Here is a 23,794-nt window from a genome sequence, read left to right on the forward strand (position 1 = left end):
CTTAATTTGAATCTTTAAATATCCATTAATTGAAGATGATTAGATCTCACATCCTGTGAATCTATAGTAGTCATGAAAAATTGTAATATTATTATATTATTTTATATATAATATATTATATTATGAGTCATATTGATTGTTGTTTGATTAAAATAGTTATATAATATAATAAATAACGTAAAACTAAAATCAGGAGTCTATAGAATGTGCATAAAATTATTAGAAGACGGATATAAGCATGCAAACTGAGCATTACTTTAAAATCCTTTGCCTCCAAACGAGTTCCCAACCACTTCCGGATGCTTGGAATAAAGCCAGGCCCAGGCCTCGCCCACTCTCCCGTCTTCATCGTCTCGGAGCGTCAGCAAAACTCTGCCCAAAATGTCGGAGCCTCGTCCCCTCCAAACCCTTCCACCGGACAGCACATTCCAATCGCCCCTCCTAAACCCTAACCCTAATCCTTCTACTTCTCGCTCTCCAGCATCTCAGCCATGGCAGAAGGTCGCTCGAGCCTGGCTCTCCACCATGCCGAAGAACCACAACCCCACGGCCGGCGAGATCGACTCCTGGATCGATTCGAACCAGGGCGGCCTACCGGAGGATTTCAGATCACTCCCCCGCCCAGAGCTCCACAGGTGGCTCCTCTCCCTCCACAACCGCGCCCCGAGTCTCCACCAGGTGCCCATCTCCTATTTCCATTAATGACGACCGCGCAGTCGGTAGAACTCGCTGTAAAATCCTAGAAAGTTTCGATTTGATCGAATTGCAGGTGGAAGCGAGCGGCCGGGTGGATTTTCCCTACCGATTCCAGCGCACGGACCTTTGGCAGCCAGTTTACAAATGGTTGGAATCGCTGGATAAGGATGTCTTGGTAAGTGGTAAAGAAATCTCGGAGTGGCTGTCGGCGAACCCATCGGTCATGGAAAGGTTGTTCTCGAAGCATTCTCAGTACCATATGATGCACTACATTCAGAGAATGCACTTGAAGCTGCTGAAGAAGAGGGGAAAATTACCAAAGGTGCTAACTTTCTCACATTCCTTTCATCTTTTCCTTTCAATTTCCCTTCTCTCTCCTATCTTTTTATAAATTTTATTGATAGCCACAATCCAATGAGCATGTTAGTAGTTGAAACTTGAGATGCTGCTCTATCTGGCTTATCTTGGAATCCGGTATTTACCATTGTTCTCATATTACTGTGCTCTCAATTATCTTGGGCTTGATGGAGTGATAACGTTTACATACTGACCACTTGATTACTAATGGCTTCTTTGGTGGATTCAAACTTTGAATAAATCATTTTTAATTTTTAATTTTTTCAATTTGTTGGTATTCTATATTTGTAAACTAGAAAAACTATGCAAACTTTTGGTTGCTGGGAAAGTGAAAGAAAAATTTGTCTCTGATGGAGGAAAAAAAAAGAAAAAAAGTGTACATTCATTTTTTTTCATGAAATGAATTCCTGGATATTCCTATCACTTATAAAGAAATATGGGTTATTTTTGTTGTTTGATGGCTTTAAGGAAATCAATAAGAAAGTTGTAAAGAATTCTATTTTTTGGTTGTGCAAGAGAGGGTTAGGCATGGAAACATTTTGTTGTTATCTAATTCAAATTCCTGGGAAGGAAAATGAAACTTGTGATTTTCTATCCCAAAACCCCCAAATCACTGCCTTTTGGCAGGGAAAAACTTTAAGGTTTTTAGAGGAAATGTTAACATTATATATGCAATTCAAATTTTTCTTTTTGAATTTTTTCCTTCACTGCCAGACACTGGGGAAGAGGGTTCTCCTTGAACAAACTTTCTTATCTCGCACTTCCTCAGCATCAGAATGGAGCCTTGGGAAATTTTGTCAAGATATTATCGGAAATTTGCCGTAGGCAAATTGCTATTGATTTATATCATTTGGCTTTTTAGATATGCTGATTTTCTGTTTTGTTTGTTCTTTATTCTTTCAGTCTTTCACTTATTAATCTCCTTCTTTGCTTGTACCTTTTCCTGGACCCTAGTTTTATTCTTTTGTTAATTTATTGGAGCCTTTTTCTGGGTTCTGGTAGCCCCGATTGGTGTGGGTATCATGATTGCTGTCATGTATACAATTGGACATACGAACTTATGGTGGAATTTCCTTGTTTTTGGTGGTATTGTCTATTAAAATAATCAATCTATTTCTTTGCGCATCTTACATGGCAGTGACTGAGATGCTTAGGTTGGCATGCAAATCTTGGCAAGCAGAATTTTGACCTCATCATAATTAGAATCCAGACTCTGAATTAAATTTCTTATGTGAAAATGCTGGCACTCATTAGTATACATGATTTTTCTAGACAAAGAAATATGTATCTTGTCATGCGTGTTTCAGGTAATTGGTCACATTTTTTGGATGTTAAGTACATTTCTGGTACAGTTTATGTTGTACTGGTGGAAAAGATATAAGAAACTTTAATTTACTGGAATGATACCCAAGATAGACAGAATAAACAAAATTATACCTGTGCTAGTGGCTTAAGTACGTAAATAAAACAGCATTGCTGAATGGTGCCATGAGCCAAGTAAGCAAAAGCTAAATGACCCTTTGTTAAAGTGCTAAGTTAAAGCAGTATGGTGCAAAACCCATATGCTTGGCAGCTAATTTTTGGTTGCTTCACTCACATAATTGTACCGCTCCAATATCAAGTGAAATCTCTGTTTATCCTATGTGGATGAAGCACATGTAGGGTATCACATCTCCTACGAGGAATGAATACAACATTTAAGCATATAAGATAGTAGTGGTCCTAAAGCATCTTACTATGGTCATTTTAGGCCCTTGTAGAGAACTCTATCTCCTAGGTTTTCTTTCCCAACATGGATGTTAAATCTGGTTGCTTCATGCATTGTTTTTTTCAAACACAGTGCTTATTCTCTTCATAATTATGCTACAGCTGTAAAATCATTTTGTGTAAATCTATTTCATTTTGTATTCAGTATAAGATGACACCAAATTCACAAAAGTTGATACTTGGAACAGAGCTTGCAGCTATCAGCCGCCAGAGCTTCTGTGAAGGCCCTCAATAGTGGGATGACAGCACGAGAAGCTCCTCTTCCATGTATGAATTTTTACTGCATGTTGTATCAAACTTTTCATGGCGTTTCTTTATGTGATTTTAATATCAATGCATAATTTAGGATATACTCTTTTCATTTGCATGCTTTTTTTTGTGTTTCATTATTTTATTGGTCACATAATGCACTGGATTTGCTACATGATGCTTGTATTAGCCATCAATCTTTTTCTTGAAATAGTTTGTGAAACATGGATCTTTGTATGTCAGCGAGTGACCATTCAATTAGTGCTGATATGCTGTTCCTGTGTGTGTTAGAACTTTCACAAAGCATATGTAACAATTGACTATGAGATCAGTGCTATTCTGCCATGTACTGCATACATTAATTAATCTCTCTTCCTTGGAGGAGGGAACCCCTAAACTGCACTGGATTACTTATGCTTTGCAATGTAAAAATGTAGATAAAAGAGATGGTTTTGTTAAAGATCATGAATTAAATCTTAAAATTCAATGTAGTTCTATGAACATTATCTCAATGTTTTCACGGTAAGTTCTCCCATTCGAACCTTCACTCATCTTGACTTAGTCAAATTTCCTTCTCTCTAACAGGTAAATACTAAGAGATAAGTCAATGATTATCAAACACATTGTACAGTATTTTTTCTCTCTGTATTTTAGTGATTTCTTTGAGAGACTGTGTCATTATTAGATGGACGCACACACACACACAGTCTCTCTCTCACTCTCATGCATGCACTTGCTTGCTCACTGATGCTGTGGGGGTGCAACTGTGGGGGGTTAAAAGCTCAATCTTAGTCCAACTCTTACTGGATTACTTACAGTGGTGCTTTATCCACAAGTGTATTAGATAGGCTTATGTGTATTGTTCTATCCATTTGTTTATATTTAAACGTTTCCGATGCCATCAAGTACAGTATGGCATAAACTTGTTTCGATGCAACTAACTGGGATGCTTCTTTTGTTGATTTCATTCAAAAGAATTGGTATCTTTTAGATTTAAAGTTCTCATATTCCATTATCTTTCCATATTAGATAATATCTTTTGCAACTATTTGACAAACCATATTAAAATAATCATGAGCTTTCAAATAGGCAAGAGTACACCAATTCACCACCATGACCGATCATTTTTCCGTTTAGACATGGTGGGAATGGCTAGAGATGGCTAGTGGCCCCTATTATGGTTATGGATATGGTTATATATGTTTCAACGACTGAAATGCGACATTCAGAGTTTTGTTAAAGCCAACCAAATAATCTCACTTGCTATTCTAGTGTATTATTTCTATATATCAACAAATCCTGCACCTCTTCTTAGGATCTTGGCATGATTGTCAAAGATTTTTTTTCTACCCCCTTTTGCTTAAGCTAAACATCACTATATAATGAATATTTTCACCAATTTATGCATGTGAAAATTTGTGATCATCACTAAATTTTGACACCAAATTCTAATTATATATTGGTCATATGAAGCAAAAAAAGAATCTACAATTTATTTATTGCTGATAGGACTTGTGTATTCTTTTTCTTTTTCTTTTTCTTTTGTGTGTGTGTGTGTGTTTGGGGTGGGGGGCTGTCAAAAAAGGGACACCAGTTATTATTCTTTTACCACCGTTGTTTTCCTTCTCAATTCCAATCTTCTTTAAAGACTTAAATCTATTGATCTGTTCTTTTGCATTTAATCGAACATGCTAACACTGCTATTACTTCTGTCAATGCTTTCCTTGGTAATAAAGAATGCTTAGTTACGCCAAAGCATGTGTCTTTCTTATTTTTATTTTTCTGGATGCTTTGCTGGGATGAAAATTGGATCCAATCTTTTGCAGGCAAATTTTCAGGCGGTGTGTTAAGAGACAATAAAATATTACTTTCAAAAAAGAAGGAAGCTTTTCTTAGATATGAACTGTAAGTGATTAAACGTGGACCTTTTCAGATTATTTCTTTTTTGAGCATGGTTCCTGCCTTCAATACTCTTTTGATTTGGTTCAGTTTAACAGATTTACAGAGCCAATTGACCAGTGCCCTCTTAAGACACAAAAATGTGATTGATTTCAAAGAGTCTTGCCATTCTGATAACAATACCAATCTTTGCTCATCCAATGTGGGAAAAAGGGATTTACATGCTCAAGTGATGCCTAAAAATGCATCTCACTCTCGAGATGTTGTGAGTGTACAAGTCACTGAACAGTCAAATCCTAGATTACTGTTAGAGACAAAAAGTGGGCGAAAAAGAAAGAGAAACCCTGTCATTGTGACTCCTGCATGGTCTTATAGTGAAGCATCGTGTGGTATGTTGGCTTCCTTGCTCAGTGGTTTCTCTGCCATATCAATGATAATAAGTAATTGTGTTGGTGAATCATGATTCACCTAAATGTGTTTAGCAAATATAATTTATTTGAAATTGTTTGCTAGAAGACTTAGCTGTACTTCATATTTAATTTAAATTCCACTGTTCTTGTTTACATTGCTTTAGTTCTCTTGCTATCAATTGTTTTACTTTTTAGTATCTGGATCAATCTTTTCATGCAGAATTGTTCTGATATACATAATTTGATCCCTTCACATGTTAATCATTTCTAATCAAGTTTTGAAAACTTGGTTCTGCTTGGGCCCAGCAAGCTTAGATATCTGCAGTTTCTTCAGCTTTTGCTCGAGTCTCTTACTTTTGGGCCAAAAAGATTCAAACATTGTGAAAGACCAGGAATGATAAGATAAAAGTAAACCAAGCCAAGGAAGATGTTTCACAATATTTTGAAGCATATAGCATAGTTTGTGATTTTTGGAGCATGATTTTGGCATTCTCTGTCTAAAAGTCTTAACTGTAGAAGTGTAGAATATTTAGATTAAACCTTTTGATACGACCTGATATAGACTCAACTGCGTAAACATTGGTTTGCTTTTCTAGAGAAAGGGATGGAAAACTTGGAGTCCTACTTATCGTATCAAATAGCGATACAATTATATAACAAATAATCTGCAAAGTGTTGGAAAAACTACAGTTAAATGTTTCTTATGCAAAAGCCTAACTTGATTTAAAGATTAGATTCAGCAAAGGTACGCCATCTTGGTACCGGGCCTCGTACCGGTGCCACCTTGTTACTATATCTATACACTTGATACGTGGTGTACCGAGTATTGGTACATCCTCCGTATCGTGTTCTAGTACCAACCCGGTATGGTACGGTGCGCTCCTTAGATCCATAAATCCGAACTTATGTCTTGAAAATCCACTATCCATGGTGTTTGATCTACTTCATAGATCACTTTTCTGGTTTCACCTAGGCTTTATTTCAAAAAAATCTCTTGAAGACCTAAAACAGGTTCCATATCTAGAGAAAAGTTTTTTTGTAACTTCTGAGAGCCAAACACTTCCAATTTTCTTGAAAAATAATTTACATAGGTTAGATTTATCGATTGTGAACAACCTCTTTTAACTCAAAGTATGAAAAATGTTCCAAAAATCAACTATACATAGCTGAACATTGTTAGTGATTGAAAGAATGTCCTAAAACTGGCACTAGATACCTGTATAATTAATAAATATAGCATCCATTGCTAATTTTGATGATTTTTTTTGGTGAAACTAGTTGAAATCACCAAAACTGGACTGCAGTTGACTGAGATGAACCCTAAATGACTAAACTGATTTTAGGGTCAAGTGTGGCTCGATTTCTATAAAAATAGACCTGTTTTGATTGAAGTTTCGAACATTATCGTGGTATTATAATGTTAAGTAGAAAGTTTGAGAATTAGTATTGTGCTAAATGGGGATTTACTATGGCACTTTTCCTCATTATAAATATTTGGGATTAAACCTGCCATTCTGGGAAGTCTTGAAAGATTGAGTAGAAGCACATGCTGGTAAGCAAATGAAATTTAGCTTTGTTGAAATCCATGAAGATCTTTATACATATACAAACAATTCATGACAATGTTAAGACTAAAAATTCAATAAAAAAAATGCTATTACTCAAAATAAAGGAAAGGCATCTTTTACGTAATTTTTACATCAACCAGGTACATCTCAAGTTGATCAACCGTCAAACTCACACTATGAGGAAGCAAGAAATCTCAATATTTGGAAAGGAGATACTCATTCATCAGCCTCCCAGAGATCTTCCTCCAGGAACATTTTTTCATGTTTGCAGGGGCGAGAAAAAGGTATTAGCTGGCAATTAGCCTATTCTCATGGTGCTTATGCAGGAAGGAATCAGGAAAAATGGATCCCTTTTCTTGAAGGCATGTTTCTTGCCTCTTTCTCCTTTAATTTTTTTCCTAAGGTCTTTTGAGTATCGGACAGCCGCTAAAATGTGTAAACATATTTTAATTTCAAGGACTTTATTTTGTTTTCGGATGGTAATGGAGAGATTCAGATGGTGCATATTTAATTTGATTTCTTGATTTTAATGTTCTGCAATAGGTTGGAGATCACTTGAGAATCAGTTTGAAGGGCCTGCTGTCTGGCTCACGAAAAGAAGTTATTCATCATGGGTTCCCACTTGGTGTGCCTATACATCTAGCATGGCTCTTCCTCAACCTAATGGCAGGGTATGTTGAATGCTTACTGCTGTAGATGTATTGATAATTAAAGTGGTGTTGATATTTCCACTTTTTTGGAGCCCGCCTTCTGCTTTTTCAATAGATTATATATTGACTGAAAGAAAAATTTGCGTTGGCTTCTTATTACCTATTTTTTTAATACCGAAATGCTTAAAACTAAGCTTTAACTTGTCCAAGCTGATGACCAGCAATTGCAGTAATGATGTTTGTAAGGTAAGTAATGCTATAATTCTTTGCGAAGTTCTAAAATCAACATGTATGTTTTTCTTCTGAAAAGTAGTTTAGTGGTGATGAGCTTGGAATTGAGGAAACATGAGATGATGTGAGTTTTTGAAAATTTATGATTTGTGAGAACAAAGTGAACAAAGACTTTAAAATGGTTATGCATATTCTATTAAATCATGGATGCAATATTATTAGTTTTTTGATTCTTTTATAGATGTGGTTTAGCTTGCATTGTACCGGGGCTTTCATGGGAAAGCTGCGAGTGAGCAAGAAGGGGCATATGTCTCGGAACTGAATAAAAAAATCTTAATCTTCTTCTAGACCACTCTTCGGTGCTGCACACAGCTTAGTTCAACTAGTGCTTCCAGCCACCTAAATTAAGGGTGGTTGATGATGTCCTTGTCTTCGTGGCAAAAGTATTTGAGGAGGTCAATGTGTTGGAGGATCCTAGAGGGTCTCAATCTCCTAGAATGAAGTATGGTGGTCGTGGATCTCCTCAAGGGCCACCACGAGCCCATTTGACCATCGGCAGGCCCATTAGACATCGACCTAGGCAGCGGAGCCAATGCGTTCCAAGATCTCATACCACTGGGTGATCTTTGATCGGCAATAGAGCTCCAATTCTGGGAGGAAGGGGGGGGGGTGTGGATCTATGATAGTGGTAATTGAGAGGAGCTCCAGTTGGGCTTCTAGGGTTTGGAGTGGCCTAGCTTTTCTATGATTATGAGCAAGCCTAAAAAAAATGTGACTTTAACTAGAAGCCCTTAATGTAGACCAAACTGCCATCATGTCAATGGTAAAAGGAGGGGAAGGAGGCTAGATGATGGACCTAGTGGTGTAAAAAGGGGGAGGAGGCGACAACCAAGATAATTGATTGAACAATGCTGCATATGGCTAAGAACTGTGGCTTGGGAGAAGATTAAGATTTTTGTTTTGTTTGTTTCCGAGATGCATATCCCCTTTCTTGCTCTCTCCTAGCTTTCTTTTGGAAGCTGGTCTTTGCGGGCTATCATTGCATCCTTCTTTTATTTGCTTTTTCAAGCCACTTGTTGGGGAAGGGGGAGGTATTGATGTTATAAGATGAAAAGTCAGCATTATTTGACCTAATCGCTACTTGCTTTGAACTATTGTTGGTGGTTATAATGTGGTGACAAACCATTACTAATTGTGTTATTCCTTGTCAATATATCATATCCGAGTCCAAGATAATAATATAAAGGGTGAACAACGAAATGTTTGAGTAACAATTGCCAAGAGTGTTGTTTAATATTTTTCCTATAGGTCATATATATGCATAACTACTATTATGATAAATAAATTTAATATTATCTTAGATGATCCGTACTGTGGTCATTTAACACTTGTTAGGATTATATACTAGTGTTGAGCACATGCAAACACTTGGATATGATGGATTGCTATTGCTCCCATCTAATTCAAGTTTGTTTGTTTATTTACAAATAATACTAAATAAGCTCATATTTTTTGCTGCATGCACTTCACTTTTTTCTCACTTAAAATTGGAGTTACTGAACAAGTCGTATTCATTAAATATGGTAGTATATCGAACGAGACTCAAGCCAGGTGGCTTAAAGTCTCATGTATAGGTGGCTTAAAGTCTCATGTATAGGTAGCTCAAAGCTTTCCTTTAGATGCCATACATATATGTAGTGGCAATTATGATATCTGACCCTTGAAATGTCAAAACAGTTGTCGATATCTAATATTGTGCTAAGAAATTGAAGAAATAAGTAGAAGCATCAAGCCCTTTACCACATAGCAATGGGCCTCTAGTGGCACTTATGGGACTCGTTTCTATAATATACAAGAAACGAAATGAACACAAGAAACAAAGAAGCATGGTTTAAAATAATGGCTATCAGCAACCTTTTTCTTGAAAGCCTCCCAGCATGTTATACATATGCATAATGGGCATTTGAATAACAACAGCAATTGAACTATTATCTTGTTATGGAAGTCATTAAAATGTTGTTTTAAAAAAGATCGAATCCTTATGTCATTTCAAAAAATAAAAACTATTCTGTGAACTGTGATATAAACAAGTAACTCTATTATCTTATTGTTTTTATTTAAACCGGTGATCGCTGAACCAACCCGAATCGGGTGGTTCGGCCAATATCGATACTGGCCTAGGACGGTTCAGCCACTCCTTTATAAAATCCTGACTTCTCAAGGCTCTCTTGTGATGGTTCGAGAGTTTTTGAGGTTCAGCCACTTCAACACCCCCACCCTCGCCTAGTTCCATTATAGAGCCGCTTACCAGTACGCTCAAACAAGCCACCTTCCACCACTTGCTCCCTCTTTGATCCGGTCGTCACTGGTAAGCATCCCTCCTCTCTCTCTCTCGTTCTCACTCTGCTGTTAGGGAGCACCAGTAAGCGAGCTGCCCCTCTTCGATCTATCCATCACCAGTTAGCGATCCTCTGCTCACTCTCGCTCATGGTGGAGATCTAGAAGAGCCGTCGGGTCACTAATAAGCCACCCCCTCTCTCTTTCCTCCCTCCCTCCCTCCCCCTCCCTTCCTCTCCTTCTCCCTCTCCCTCTCTCCCTTCTTGTTTTGGCACATCCTGGAACGAGATGGTATGAATCATGGTCTGCTGAATCGGGTCAAACCGCTCAGTTCGGAAAGTACCGAGCCGACCCGGTGCGAAACCAGGTCGGTTCTCTTTTCTTTTTTGTTTTCGGCTCCAAACCGGCTGGAACTGGTTCCGAACCGACAGGACCCGATGCGAACTAGCCGAAAATGGTGAGAACTAGCCTAGAATCAGCCGGTTCAGTTCAAACTCGGTAGTGAATGACAATTTTGGATGGGCCCCACATATAATGGTCCCGGGTTTTAAAAATGGGCATGGATTCTGAATTATTAGCATATATACAACATTTGATTTATTTAAAGAGCATGCTTGGATTCGATAAAGGGAGACGTGATGACATTAGTTATTTAATTGCTTTTGCATGCTAGTTCTTTGATTTTTAGATTATTATTTTTCTCCATGGTACATAAACAGGTTTTGGTTCTTGGCCTGGTCTGTGCTAGCTGGTAGGCAAGTACCAACACCTAGCACATAGTTGGTATTAGGTAAGCTGCTTGATATTGATTGGTACTGGCTAGTAAGGCTTGATTTCACTTGGTTCTAGGGTTACAAATGGGTCAGATCAAATTGGGGCGTGATTGACCTTGACTAGCCCTGGTTTCATGTTCAAGTCTTGTTGTTGGACCTAGACCGAACCCAGTAGAAGATTGAGTTGGGTGGGTCAGGTCCACGGCAAATTTTTTAGACCCAACGGGTCATTCGGGTTGAGTTAGGGTGATGTATGTCCCGGTTCCAACCCAAAACATTCGTGCCTGAGTCAAGTTTGGTTTGGGTCCGGGTCGGGTCCAACTACTTCAGCTAAACAAGAGCTGCACAAGACCTCTTTGACCAATAGAACTGGTATTTTGATAGCTTCTAATTTATTTTTCAAGGAAAAGAGCCTCCGGTTTGTGAAATGGCAAATGTTTTAAAACCAAAGTGGCTGGTCCATTCTCTCTTCAGCAAGGTTTCTAAAGGCTGATATCTAAGCTATTTTGGTAGGTGATTGCTACCAATATGAACAGAGATTGATTTATCTTATTTGATATAGCAAAGAAAAGATTGACAACTATGTTGAGTTTAATTTAAAATAGTAAAATGCAGATAAAAAATCTTGAAAGGTAGGTGTATAACTCAAAATCTATCAGCTTATATTGGCTCAGATAATAGGGCCTCATATATTTATTGTATTGGTAATTTCTTGCTATGGGTACAAATTGAAGCAAAAAACCAATCTGCTAAAAAATCACACATATTCATTGAAAAATGGACATTGAAGAAGCACAAGTTTATCTGACAATAGATATTTTTTCATTTGCAAAAAACCACTCTGCTAATAATCACTTGAAAATCAAATTTTCTTATCCTGCTAGGTTACCATTATCAAATTGAACCACCAAGGATCCAATTGTAAATCAGAAACCCGAACCAGAAAATGGGGTACCATTCTTTTGACTAAGTAGAAGTAAGATCCATATACCGTACTTTTGACTAGTAGAAATAAGACTTTGTACATCTTAAAACATGAATAGCAGAAAATAATGTAAGGCCAATCTCATAGCAGCTGTTCTGTCAATTTAATAATGTAAAGGCCAATCCCATAGCAGCTGTATGCATATGGGATGGATGCATCATTCTGTTTCCTATTCTGTAGTGGCAATCTCATAGACCTGAAACATGCCCTTATATAACAGGTAGAAGTCATTTACTTGGTACTTAAAGATTGCAGGCTTTGAGGCATATGATATTCCTGTTCATACACCTATGGTTGGAAAGTGCTGAGAATGTCTTGAATCCTGAGTCACCCCCCACTTTATATCATGGGTTATCGGGTCTAATAGGTTTGGGCCGGGCTGGGTCGGGTTGGGTCAATGTTCAATAAACCCAGCATGAACCTGGCATGTCAAATGGGTCCAGTTTTGGAATTTGAGCTGGCCCAACAGCTTCTTAAAAACGGGTTGGAGCAGGTAGAAATATGTCGGGTCGGGTCGGGTCATGGATCAACCCGACCCATTTGCAGCTTACTTGCTTCGAGCAAAAGTGCTCCTAAGCCTTTTTTTTTGTTTCTTTGAATTTGATGATAACGGAAGGGTTGAAGAGCAGTGGAGAGCTGAAGAGTCTAAATGCATCAGTAAGAAGTCATAATAGCTTAAAAGACAAAACTGCAGAACATTCAAAATGCTTATGTACGCACATCTTTTGATTGTGGTAGTATATAGGTGTTTTCAGTAATATTTTAAATTGTTCGGAAGATTGAGAAGAAGTTTTGCTAAACTATCATTTTTTTAAACCTAAAAAATCCTGGGTCCATGCTATAACTTGTGTGCCTGTGCCAATATGCTTGTGAATAGCCATGTGTTGGCATGGGACCAGCATGCTCAGTTCCAATGATACTCTAGTTCTTGACATAAATATCTTTGTGTATTTTAAATAGCAGTAAATTTGAGATTTATTTATTTCAGTATCTTACATTGCACGAATGTGGGCAGGATGATGGTAGTCTATTATTGACTCTAATTATGGAAAACGAATTTTCTTTTTTCCCATTGTACCAAATTTGTTTTATTTACTTTTAGTTAGTACCTCACTGAAGTTTTATTTTCTCATATCGGCTTTCAGCAAGGTGTCCAAAAGGTTCTCGACGTAAGGTTTCACCCAGAAGGGCTGCCTCAGCTTGTTTGTAGTGCTAATGAGGTCAGGAATGGTTTAGTCTATGTCTACAAGGACTGAGTAACTACTATTCACAGATTATGTGATTCTTAAATCACGGTTAATTGTTGATATGGATATTAATATAAAATCCCTTTAATCTGATTAATGCGTGTTTGTTGAACTGTGGGTCATCTTACTCAGAATTTTTTTCTGAATTGCAAGATGGCACCAGATCTGATTGAGATTTTCAACTTGTATGGCAGGCCCCGAATGAATTACTACTGTATAATCTTCTATCTGGAAGGGCGGTTCAACTCAGCGGTCATAACTGTCAGGTATCAAATTAGTTGTGGTTCAGTCCAGTTTCAGTATTTTAAATGTTTACCACATTTGTATAGGGAGACAATGAATTTAACAAAAAAGTTTCCATTAAAAAACTTTCTTTTCATATGGTTGGTAAGAGTATGCTTTATTAGTCAAGAATAACAAGAATTTGAAGTTCAGAGGTGCTCCATTTGGAAACTCATACCTGGTGATATGAAGACTATTCAGTTGCTGTTGTTCACTGGTCCGAGCTTACTTGGTGAAAACACTTGGCAATTTTGATTAAATACCCAACAGAAGTTAAAGTGAACATACCGCCAATTTTGTCTTCATATTTGTATATAAAAGATCTGTCTTTGGTAGCTTTAAATCTTGAGATTTTGTCCGCTTACTTTGTCTTCCTTCCACAAGCTGTTTCTCGACCATTGATTGTCTAGCTTAAGACATTGAAGTCCAACAAGTTGTCTGCAGAATTAACAAACTGTTCCTAAGAATATCTTTGTGAGAAATTAAATGGTGGTGTACTTTTGGGTATATGAACCAGACTTGGGGTTATCAGAGTTTGTGCTTTGAGTAAAAATCTTTATCCATTTAAATTATTATATGATATGAGTTTGATGCTGTAAAACCTAAGAGATGAAGGTTTAACTTTAACATGAAAGGTGAATCAGGAAGAGAAAGGAACATGAATCTTGAATGTTTGATGGAACCAAAAGTTGCCATAAATTACAGTTAATTTTTTCTGGAATGTTCCAGTTGAACTTGGAATTTCATTAAATTTGAACCGCAAAGTCTGAATTTATGGTGGAATTTTTATGTCTGTTGGCAAAGGAGAAGGATTCTGAGGTTACATGGGTAGGGAGAACAGTTGTGGGATTATTTGTAATTATGAGAAACTAAGATGATATTTTAGGGGTACAAAGAGGAAATCATTGTCCCTAGACCCTAGATTAACAAATAAGGTTGGAGATGCTGGTTTTAACATGATTGTTTTACTATGGTCTACATGTTACCATTGTTACGTTCTCATTATGGTTCATGAAGTTAATGGTTTTTTCAATATTTTTGGAATTAAGACATAATTCAGAGCAAGATACGCCGTCTCAGTACTGGATCCCATATTGGTGCGACACTATCAATGTGTCAGTACAGTACGGTACGGGATCGATTTGGCAAACCAAGTTAGTACGCCATTTGTACCGTATACCGATGCCGAATCGGTGCAGTATAGTACGCTCCATACCACCCAGTTCGGTACAGTATGACAAACCTTGGTTCGGAGTTCTATAAATGGAAATAAAAAGGGATTGGTGATGTTCATGCTAGTGTTTGCAAAGAAACTGCATGATGTGAAATAAATACTGAGATAAGTTAATGAAGATAAGTTAGGAATGTTCATGTTTGCCAGATTACGATTTTGGAAGACATATGCTTTGGGTATGGAAAGAGTTTAAGTGCTCTTATTAGAAGGTAAGTTGGTAATCTGCGGAGAATGATCACTAGGATTGGTTAAATAAAGCAATTGATATCTTGTTGGCATAGATGCAAGTCAATTATAACCTTTTTAATTTTTTAATAGTAGTCTTCTTATTAGATCTTTGCTGTGCGGATAGTGAGTTTGTTGAGATTTGGAGAATGATCAGAAAAATTTAGATGGATATGGGGAGAACTAGTTAGTCCATTACTTCACAGTTACTTTAAACGCTGATGGTTGCTAAAGAGGACTTGGAACTTGATGAGGTTTTTGGTGATCAATCTAGTACTTTGAAGGGTATGGAACATTTAAGGAAACAACTGCCTACAAGATTCGTTGATAAGGCCCTTAAGTTGAAAATATATTTGTTCATTTGTTTGAATGATCAAGATTGTTTTGTCCAATTCTAAAACATTTCGAAAAGAATTTCTAGAGTTGGTGTTATGGCATAAAATTTTGTATAAGCATTGCAATAATACTTGTCCATATGCTTCATCAATACGTATAAATTTATTGGTACTATGGCTTTTATATTTGTATTGCGTTATTGTACATGGTTTATTACATGTACTCACCAGACTTTGTTCTTTCTTGCATGATGTTACTCCTTTGTGACAATCTTGCTAAGATAATGCACTTACGATACATTTTCCTAGCATTTCCTCCACTTGTATGAGGACTTAAGATGATAGGTTTTCCACGTAAATCTTTTGAGACCTACATCCTTACATATGTAGATGGCCAATTTCTATTGATTAGTTATAAGTATTTCATTGCACCGCACATAGCCGTATGCTGGACCTTGCTCACATCACTGCAAACGTGTGATTTTACTTAGTATTTGCCCAAAAGTTCATGAACATTGAACTAGTTAATGGTCTATTACTGCTGCAAAAGTGGTTACTCATCTATAAAAAATTAAGCTCGTGGAAAATTGGTGTGGCCTTCCTAGCCTGATTTTGGGTAGGCCTGTGCAAAGTTTTCTAATTTGATGGATGGGTTGGGTTGAAACTTTCAAGCATGAATCAAAAGTTGGCTAGGTTCGGGTTGGCCAAATTTTAGCCTGGGTTAGCCTGACCATGCATTCATAATATATATCAATATGTTACTTATAATATAGAATTAATATTATATTTGTATTTATGTTCTTTTTAAAAACTAAGGAAAGCCATAGAGTGGAAGTAGGGAACCGTCATCCCTAATCGTTCTCCCTCCTGTTTGCCTCCTTTAGGTGATGTCTTTCCACTCTCCAATGATAACCACCAGCAATTCCTGATGTATGCTTCTCTCTCTCGTGCCGTGCATGCATGTGCATCCCCCTTCTCTCGCAGGCCTCCAGCCTAGCCTGGAATTGCTGTCTCCTTCTAACTTTGGTTAATCTTTTTTCCTTAACTTTGATTTTTTAATCGTGTTCTGTGTTTGATTGTGAATTTTGAGTTAGAAGATCTCTTTTTCATTTCTTTTTAAGTTTACGCTTGTGCACATTTTGGTGTTCAGAGTAATGTGACCTTTTCTCTGTAACTTTGGTTGTTTGATAGATCCAGGCTGTTGAATTTGCAGTGAAAGGTGCCAGTGTAGTTTCCTGTGGTTCTAACTTGTTAAAGGTAATTTATATGTTTTTATTTGGACTGTAATTTGTATTAAGAGAAATTTGAAGTGTTTCTTGAGATAAGTTTGGGAATAAATTTGTCTTCCCAATTCATCATTTTCAATGTGAACTAGGTTTGGGACTGCATAACTGGTTCTTGCCTTTTTACCTTGGGGTCTACGAGAGATGACCAAGCCTCAGTTGGACATACGCAAAAAATTAATGCTATGACAGTCAATAGCTGGCAATCCTGTAAGTTGACATATATTGCGATTGCTGTATATCTATTTCTAATGTTAATATTACTCATCATTATGGCTTTGCTTATGTTTTACAATGCCGTGGAGAAACCTAAGGTGTGAATTCCTTATCTCATCATTTTTCCTATTTTTGATATCTAAAAAGAAAATGGTTGCTATTCAATTTGTTATTCCCAAAACAACTCTTACGTGCATGATTATACTAAAAATCATGCAATCATCTTTATGTGATGCAAACATAGAATATCTGATAGTAACAATTCCCGTTTTAAACAGCATATGTGTATCTTAGGGGTGCAAACAAGCCAAGCGGAGCCGAGTACCAGGCTGCTTAAGATCAGTTCGGAAACTAAACGAGCCTGTTCGAACTAGGCTTGGCTAAGCCTCAAGTTGACCTTTAAGTTGAGCCGACTTAGAGCTTTTCCACTATATCTGAACAACGTAGATGTTCAGGCTCGACTCTTTTGCAAGCCAGCATTGAGAAATGTTTAAGCTTGGCTTGTTTCCCAGCTGAGCCAAGCTCAAATGAGCTGAGCCCATGAGCAGCTCGGTTCATTTGCACCTCTAGTAAATTTAAAGAACCTCTAACAAGTTCGTAAACATATGTATAAAAATTCTGAGCAGTTTGGTTCATTTGCACCTCAAGTAAATCTTAAAGTACTTCTAACAAGCACATGAAATTATGTATATAAAAGTTATGATAATTCTCTTTAAGCTTTGCATACCTAATTTATTCATTGCATAAATCACTATCAAGTGCATGAAAATCTACACCCATGTCTTTCAGAGTGACATATGGACTAGTGAAGTCTAATGTAAAACAAGCTATTGGGTCAAGAGCCAGAGCAGGTATAGAATTTTTAAAAGGGAATAATAAGTTCTATACTGATTATAGTATGATGGTTGACATGTGTTGAACTGGACTTTTGAAATGTTTTCAAGAACATAATTCATTCCACTGTATATCATTCCATATGGCTCCTCAACCATCCATTTAGCATCACATGAGGTTTGACATAGATGTTTCTCTTAACCAATAGCTATGTTCTAGCTATACTATAATATTATGATATATTATAAATAATCATCAAATGCTTGCTGTATTCATTATTACCCTGTCTGCATATAGATGCCTGTTCTTGCTGATGCATGTATTAATTTGTGCTGGCATCTTCCTATCATTGTGTATGACAAAATTGGTTTGATATCTTGACCTGTCTTGATTCATATTCCCCACTAGTTTTGCACCATCCTCCCATTCCTTCTTGAGGTGGCAATTTATGTCCTTAACACCCAAACCTTTGAGCTATGTTTGATGCTGTTGTTCATTCGCCACATTTTACTCAACAACTGAACAACATAACATTGGAGATTTTTCTTCTAGATGCCTTCATTTTGTTCTAGTAGCAATAATTGTATTTCGTATATTGCACAGATTTTGTTTAACATTTTTCTCTACACCTAAAGATAGACTTCCATTCTTACATTTTACTCCAAAATCAGCTCTAGGGGTGCTACTGAGTCTGATTAGGTTGGACCCAGGAACCTACCAACCTGGATCCGGACCTGTTGGAAGGTTCAGACCTTCATTTTATCACAAATCCTGCCCATTCAATAATTGGTTTGGTCTGGGTCTAGGTAGGATAGGATTGAGATTAGGCTGGGTAGGGATCGGATCTAGGTTAGATCATGTACTGTCTGGGACTGGGTTCTGGCTGGATAGGGTATCAATTGGGATTGGGTCTGAGTCTCATGTGGGTACTATTATTTGGAAAGCTCAATTCTCTCTGCCCCCTCGAAACTATTTAGTAATGACTTAGCCTCAAGGCATAATTAGTAAGTTTTGTAAGAAGTGTGTGGGATGTAAGGGTAAACTATATATTATTTACAGGGTAAACCATCAAGTCTGGATTGGATAGGATCCATGTTGGGTTGGGTTAGTAAAAATCAAACGAATGCCCCAGTGTATTGTATGATTGTGTCAGGTTAAGTCCAGGCTGGGTAAACTTTAAGCAGACCCATATTTGGATGCACAAAATCAGTCTGGCTAGTGTCCTGATTTGGTCCAGCTAGAGTCCTTGTCGTATAGGTCTGCACATACTAATGACAACCCTAATCATCTCCCACCTTTCTTGTTGCTTTGACCTCTATTCCAAGATGTGAGATCCTTCTCAGACTGTTTTACATCTGTCTTTGAATCATCAACTAGTTAGATGATTTGTGATCATATGATTTGTAATTTTTTTTGTCTGTAAATATGTTCTAATTTGGATTTGCCATTTTTTGGCTTTAGAATTCTAACTGTGCTATTGAGGTCAGGCTGTTTTTGTAAATTAGCTGAATTTATGTGCATGAAATTAAGTCATTTGATGTCATCAACAGTAGCCTGCCAATAAGGAATCTCTATGCCTATTGCAGTGTTTATTTCGTAGTTCTGTACCTTGTGGTATTATCAATTATGTGATGTGCTCAAAATGGTTCAGGCCTAGTGGTAACAAGTGGAGCGAAAGGGGATGGAAAACTTCTATTATGGAATGCTTTGAGGGGTGAGCTTGCTGCTGATTTAAATTCAAATTTAAGGTAAAGCAGTAGTTTCTTGTATAGAATGCAGATTATCCGAAGCCTACTTTCCTTTTGTCGTCTTTACTTTATGATATTTGGAATTTAGCTGAGTGACTTTTTCATTTTGTTAATTGGTTTTCATATTTTTCAATGTACTTCCACATAAGGTGCTGGCTGAAATTTGCATAGTTAGCACAATAGTCTTTATGGATTCATCAAATCTTCAAATAAATGAAGATTGATGTGACATCCAATTGGTATGTGATAATATCCTAGTGACTTGCCCCCACTCGTATGTTATGTTTCTAAGTACCATCCAGTGTTGTTCCAAGTATTTTGGGATTTCATTTGAAAAGGAATTTTCCATTAAAGATTCACAGGTAACTCGAAAATTGTTGGCTTCTTTCTAGAATATATCTAAACTAAATAAGCCATCAAGTCATAGAGATTTTCTAGTCAATTACAATTTCAATGAAAATAAATAAGCTACCAAATCTAGAAAAAATTCTAGAATTGAGATCCTTCTTCCTGCTCTCAGTCCAAGTATTTTAGATGATATAGTACCGAAAGAGCCTTGCAAGCGAACCAACATACCCAATCAGTGGCTTGGGCTTACAATGGGCTTGTTGTTTCATTTATGCCCATCATTTTGTCAAAAAAGGAAAAGTAGAAGAAGAACAAGAAAAGTACACTTTTGAGTTTTATTTGATGCATGCTTAGATTCTTTTTTTCTTTGAAATTTGAATCATTGTTTTTTCTAATTTGTAATGTTGTCTTATTTTTTATTCATTGACCATTATCCAATATGTGTTTCAGTTGTATTTGTTAAATGATCTTGAGTAAACGCAAGTGGTGGTATTATTTTCCTAATGTTTTACATTTAGATAAAATTGTTCAACATTGCTTCATTTTTTGTCCCCTTCACTTAAAACCATGGCTCTGCCACTGGTGACAGCTCATTTAAGACGAAGCCTTGATGGGTAAGTCCCCAAATGATTAGCATCAATTGAATTCAGAAGGTACTTTATCTGATACCTATGAGTGCTCACTCATTTTTGTCCATAGTGCATTGTTTGTGTTTGGGGTAGGGGTCTACATGTGCCTGCTATGCTGTCTGTATATGTGGATTTTTGAATGTGTGAGTGCTTAATAATATTTATTGATGACTGATATTCTAACCTTTGTCTCATGCAATCATATATTATGATTTGCAATTCTGTTGTCTACAGGTCAAATAGACATGTAGTTATTCTAATTTCTAAATGTACTTGTTATAAGCTTCATTGAATTTATCTTTTTATTTTCTGAAAGCAGGATCCGAGACCAAGTTTATCCTTCCATTGATGCTATGGAGTTTGGCAGTGAAAATCTTCTCGTATGTGGAAGTGATTGTGAATATGGTGGTCCAGCTGTAGTGCAAGTATGGGATATTGAATCTCCAGAATCCTGTGTATCCTTCCCTGCAAATGATTCTGTACGTTGTTTTCATTTGACTCCTGAAAAGCTTACATGTTCAACTGCTTACTGACACAGTTTTTCCTACAGTATATCACATCATTGAAAACAAATCCAGCTTGCAACACTTTAATAACAGGTGTGTTCTGTTATTTCATAATTGGTTGGCATTAATTTGTACCAATTTCAGCTCTGCTAGACAGCTAACTAGTTGAATGATACTTTATATCCTGGATGTATAGGTGCTGGGGATGGGACTGTTGGCTTATTTGACATCCGGACTTGTGCTGCAATTAATCATCTTTCAGTGGGCTCTAGTCATGAGGTGGTTTGTCTTCACTGTAAAATACTTGGCGGAATATATATTTTGTTTTTATTACCTTTTTAAGCATCAATATACCGAGATTCTAATAAGATTGTATATTTCTGACCATACTTAAGTGCTTTTGGGGTGACCAACTGGGACTGCAAGTTCTCAAAATTCGGGTAAAAATGTTGTAGACTTTTGTTCAAGTCAGATTGTTGGGTAGTATATTATGGTCCAGGCATAAAAGTTTGGATAAAGCTCTCGGTTGCAGAGCTGAATGTGTAGCAAATTTAGAAATGGAAGGTCCAGAAAATGGTAGAGGTAGCTCAAGAGTTATGCTGATTGAGGGATGGTTTATTGACTGAGATCAAGATTCCAAATTTTGGTTTTGGTTGGGCATGTTGGGTTTTTGCCTTTTCAGTTTTGATATTAAGAATGAAAACGAAATAGTAAAAAAAAAAAACAGTCCCAACATGAAAGCAAATCAACAAAATACATGTTACATAATTTTAGAAAATTTTGCGTTTTTTTGGAACCATTGGATGTAGATTTGCTGTTTTGAATTGAAGTCTGAAATTACAAAAACTCTTAAAAGCTTTTAGAAACCAAAAAAATGCTAAAAAAATCCTTGCTAGACATTAATTAAAAGTTTGTTATACTTTTTAAAGTTTAATAGTTCTACTTATCTAATACATAACTATGTAAGTTTCTATGAGTAAAATGCATGAGGATCAGGCTAGACTTATATTTTGAACTTGATATAATATTTGACATTTACTTACGAGATTATTCTGATTCTCTTAATTCTTCGGTTCTATTTTATCATGGATCTTTTAACTTCATTGTCATGCTTGTGCTATCCTGAAACTCCTTACCACGGATGTCCATGATGATGGATACTCGAATATTTTACCCGTCTCAAACTGAATGGGGTGGTTTTAACCGAAATTAAATGGGGATGGTTTAGGTGATGGTTTTAAAAATCCAAAACCGTTCGGTTTCGGTTTTGGTGAAATTCTTGACCCGAACCCGTCCCAAAACCAAACTCGTCACGAACCCAAAACTGAATATACCCGATATCTCTTAGTACCTTTTATATTTACTACAAATCCTAACCCTCCATCCTGTTCAATTTGGGTTGTCCAGAGGTCATGAATGGGTAAATGACTAAATGGACAAACCTTAGAGGCTAGAGAGATGATAGTTTTTCTCCCTCTTGTTCTTCGTGATTATTGTGTTTGTTAGACTTGTTTTCTTTATGTAGTTGGACTTATTTTTAACTTGGATTGTTGCATTTGTTGGATGGTTATATTATTATTTTTAGAATTATTGAGTTTGTTAGATGGTTATGTTATTATTTTTGGACATATTTATTAGTTGAGTTGCTATGAATTATATGAAAATTGTAGATGATATCTTTAATTTGGATATTTATATATAAAAATTTTGAAATGAAAAAAAGTTAAATGGTTTTTGGTTTTGATTTGCGGGTTTTTTTTTGCGCTTATGGTTTTTTATTTCAAAAACTATTTGGTTTTGGTTTCAGGAAGCGGTGATGGATTTCAGGTTCGGTTTCGGCTTTTTTACTAAATGCAACGAATCTGCTCTGTTGTGCTGCTTCCCAACTATCTAGCTGTTAATTAGGTTCACTCTCGATGCATTAAGTGATATTTGAATACTGTGTTCATCCGTCTTCTTATCCCAATTCCCTGCCCATCCTTCACAGATGGTGGTTATGATAATTTTTTTTTATTTCTGGTTTTTTATACTATTAAGATTCCTTTCTTTATCATTAGCTTATCTAGTATCCATGACTGCCAGCATTTGTGTTTGACAAGCCTTGAACTCTTCGGTGAACAAACATATAATTGGAATCTAGTACCTCATATAAACAAGGTTTACGTATGTTGCTTACTAGTCTAAAATATCAAGTCTCACTAGATGGTTGAATTGAGTAATTCAAGGCTTATCTAGTTGCTCTTTGCCTTACCATGGAATATTTATTATTCTTGTTTCAACTTTCAAGGTTATGCTTCTTGTGATGACTGACATTACTAGCTGCATTATTTGGTTTTAATACTTTGTCATTACCATAGTTGTTGCCTTCATTTCCCTTTCATCTCTCTACTGTACATTTGGATGCGCTAAATAAATGGTAACATGTGATTGACTGTCACATTTTCAGCCATGACTTCCTATATTACCCTATTGTTTCCATATATTTTGTCTATGAGGTATCTTATTCTCTATTTAGCAAGATTCAGATACCACATTTTCACTATCTAAATCTAATATATAGACTTTTATCCTTGATTGACTATGAGATTGAGGTGTATCATAAAATTTTTCTTTTACTTTTTTTTGGACTGCATATAGTTGTCTTGTGTATGTGTTGCACCATTGACTTAAATTATATGAGAGAATCAATTGTAATATGTTAGGAGCATATCCGTAGCAAGGTTGGAAGAATCAGTATCAATAGGCATGCTGATTGGCAACTGGTATGATATGATATCGGTTCGTACCATACTGAATCGTGGCTACTGGTTCCACGGAGAGGGAGCGGGCTGGAGAGGAAGAAGGAGAGGGAGGGAGAAGGAGAAGGGGAAGAGGAAGGAGAGGGAGGGAGTGAGGGAGAGAGACAGAGAGAGGGAGAGAGAGGGGGGGCTCACTTGGGTTGGGTCTAGAGGATGAGGTGGCATTGGCATTAATGTGTGAAGGTAC

General features: G+C 36.7%; 1 protein-coding gene across 4 annotated transcripts in view; it reads left to right on the top strand.

Moving 5' to 3' along the window:
- Positions 1-259: 259 nt before the first annotated feature.
- Positions 260-23,794, top strand: part of LOC103707865 (uncharacterized) — a 29,173-nt gene continuing 5,638 nt past the window's right edge. For 3 of the 4 annotated variants that reach the window (XR_015971038.2, XM_008792554.5, XM_088706514.2), the window contains exons 1-15: positions 260-678; positions 770-1,018; positions 3,009-3,087; positions 4,896-4,974; positions 5,059-5,357; positions 7,087-7,308; positions 7,490-7,617; positions 13,068-13,142; positions 13,364-13,435; positions 16,437-16,502; positions 16,621-16,738; positions 19,230-19,326; positions 20,623-20,782; positions 20,854-20,902; positions 21,006-21,088. Coding sequence is in view for 3 of the 4 variants with exons in the window: in XM_008792554.5 (XP_008790776.3) it covers positions 382-678; positions 770-1,018; positions 3,009-3,087; positions 4,896-4,974; positions 5,059-5,357; positions 7,087-7,308; positions 7,490-7,617; positions 13,068-13,142; positions 13,364-13,435; positions 16,437-16,502; positions 16,621-16,738; positions 19,230-19,326; positions 20,623-20,782; positions 20,854-20,902; positions 21,006-21,088 (2,073 nt within the window). In the remaining variant the exon portion in view is untranslated. Of the gene's footprint in view, positions 679-769; positions 1,019-3,008; positions 3,088-4,895; positions 4,975-5,058; positions 5,358-7,086; positions 7,309-7,489; positions 7,618-13,067; positions 13,143-13,363; positions 13,436-16,436; positions 16,503-16,620; positions 16,739-19,229; positions 19,327-20,622; positions 20,783-20,853; positions 20,903-21,005; positions 21,089-22,616; positions 22,824-23,794 lie in introns of those variants that run through there. The other variant, XM_088706515.2, reaches the window with a different exon arrangement.

This window comes from Phoenix dactylifera, chromosome 11 (assembly GCF_051530095.1).
Source record: "Phoenix dactylifera cultivar Ajwa chromosome 11, Ajwa_hap1_PhDact_Kaust_v1.1, whole genome shotgun sequence".
NCBI classification, from domain to species: Eukaryota; Viridiplantae; Streptophyta; class Magnoliopsida; order Arecales; family Arecaceae; genus Phoenix; species Phoenix dactylifera.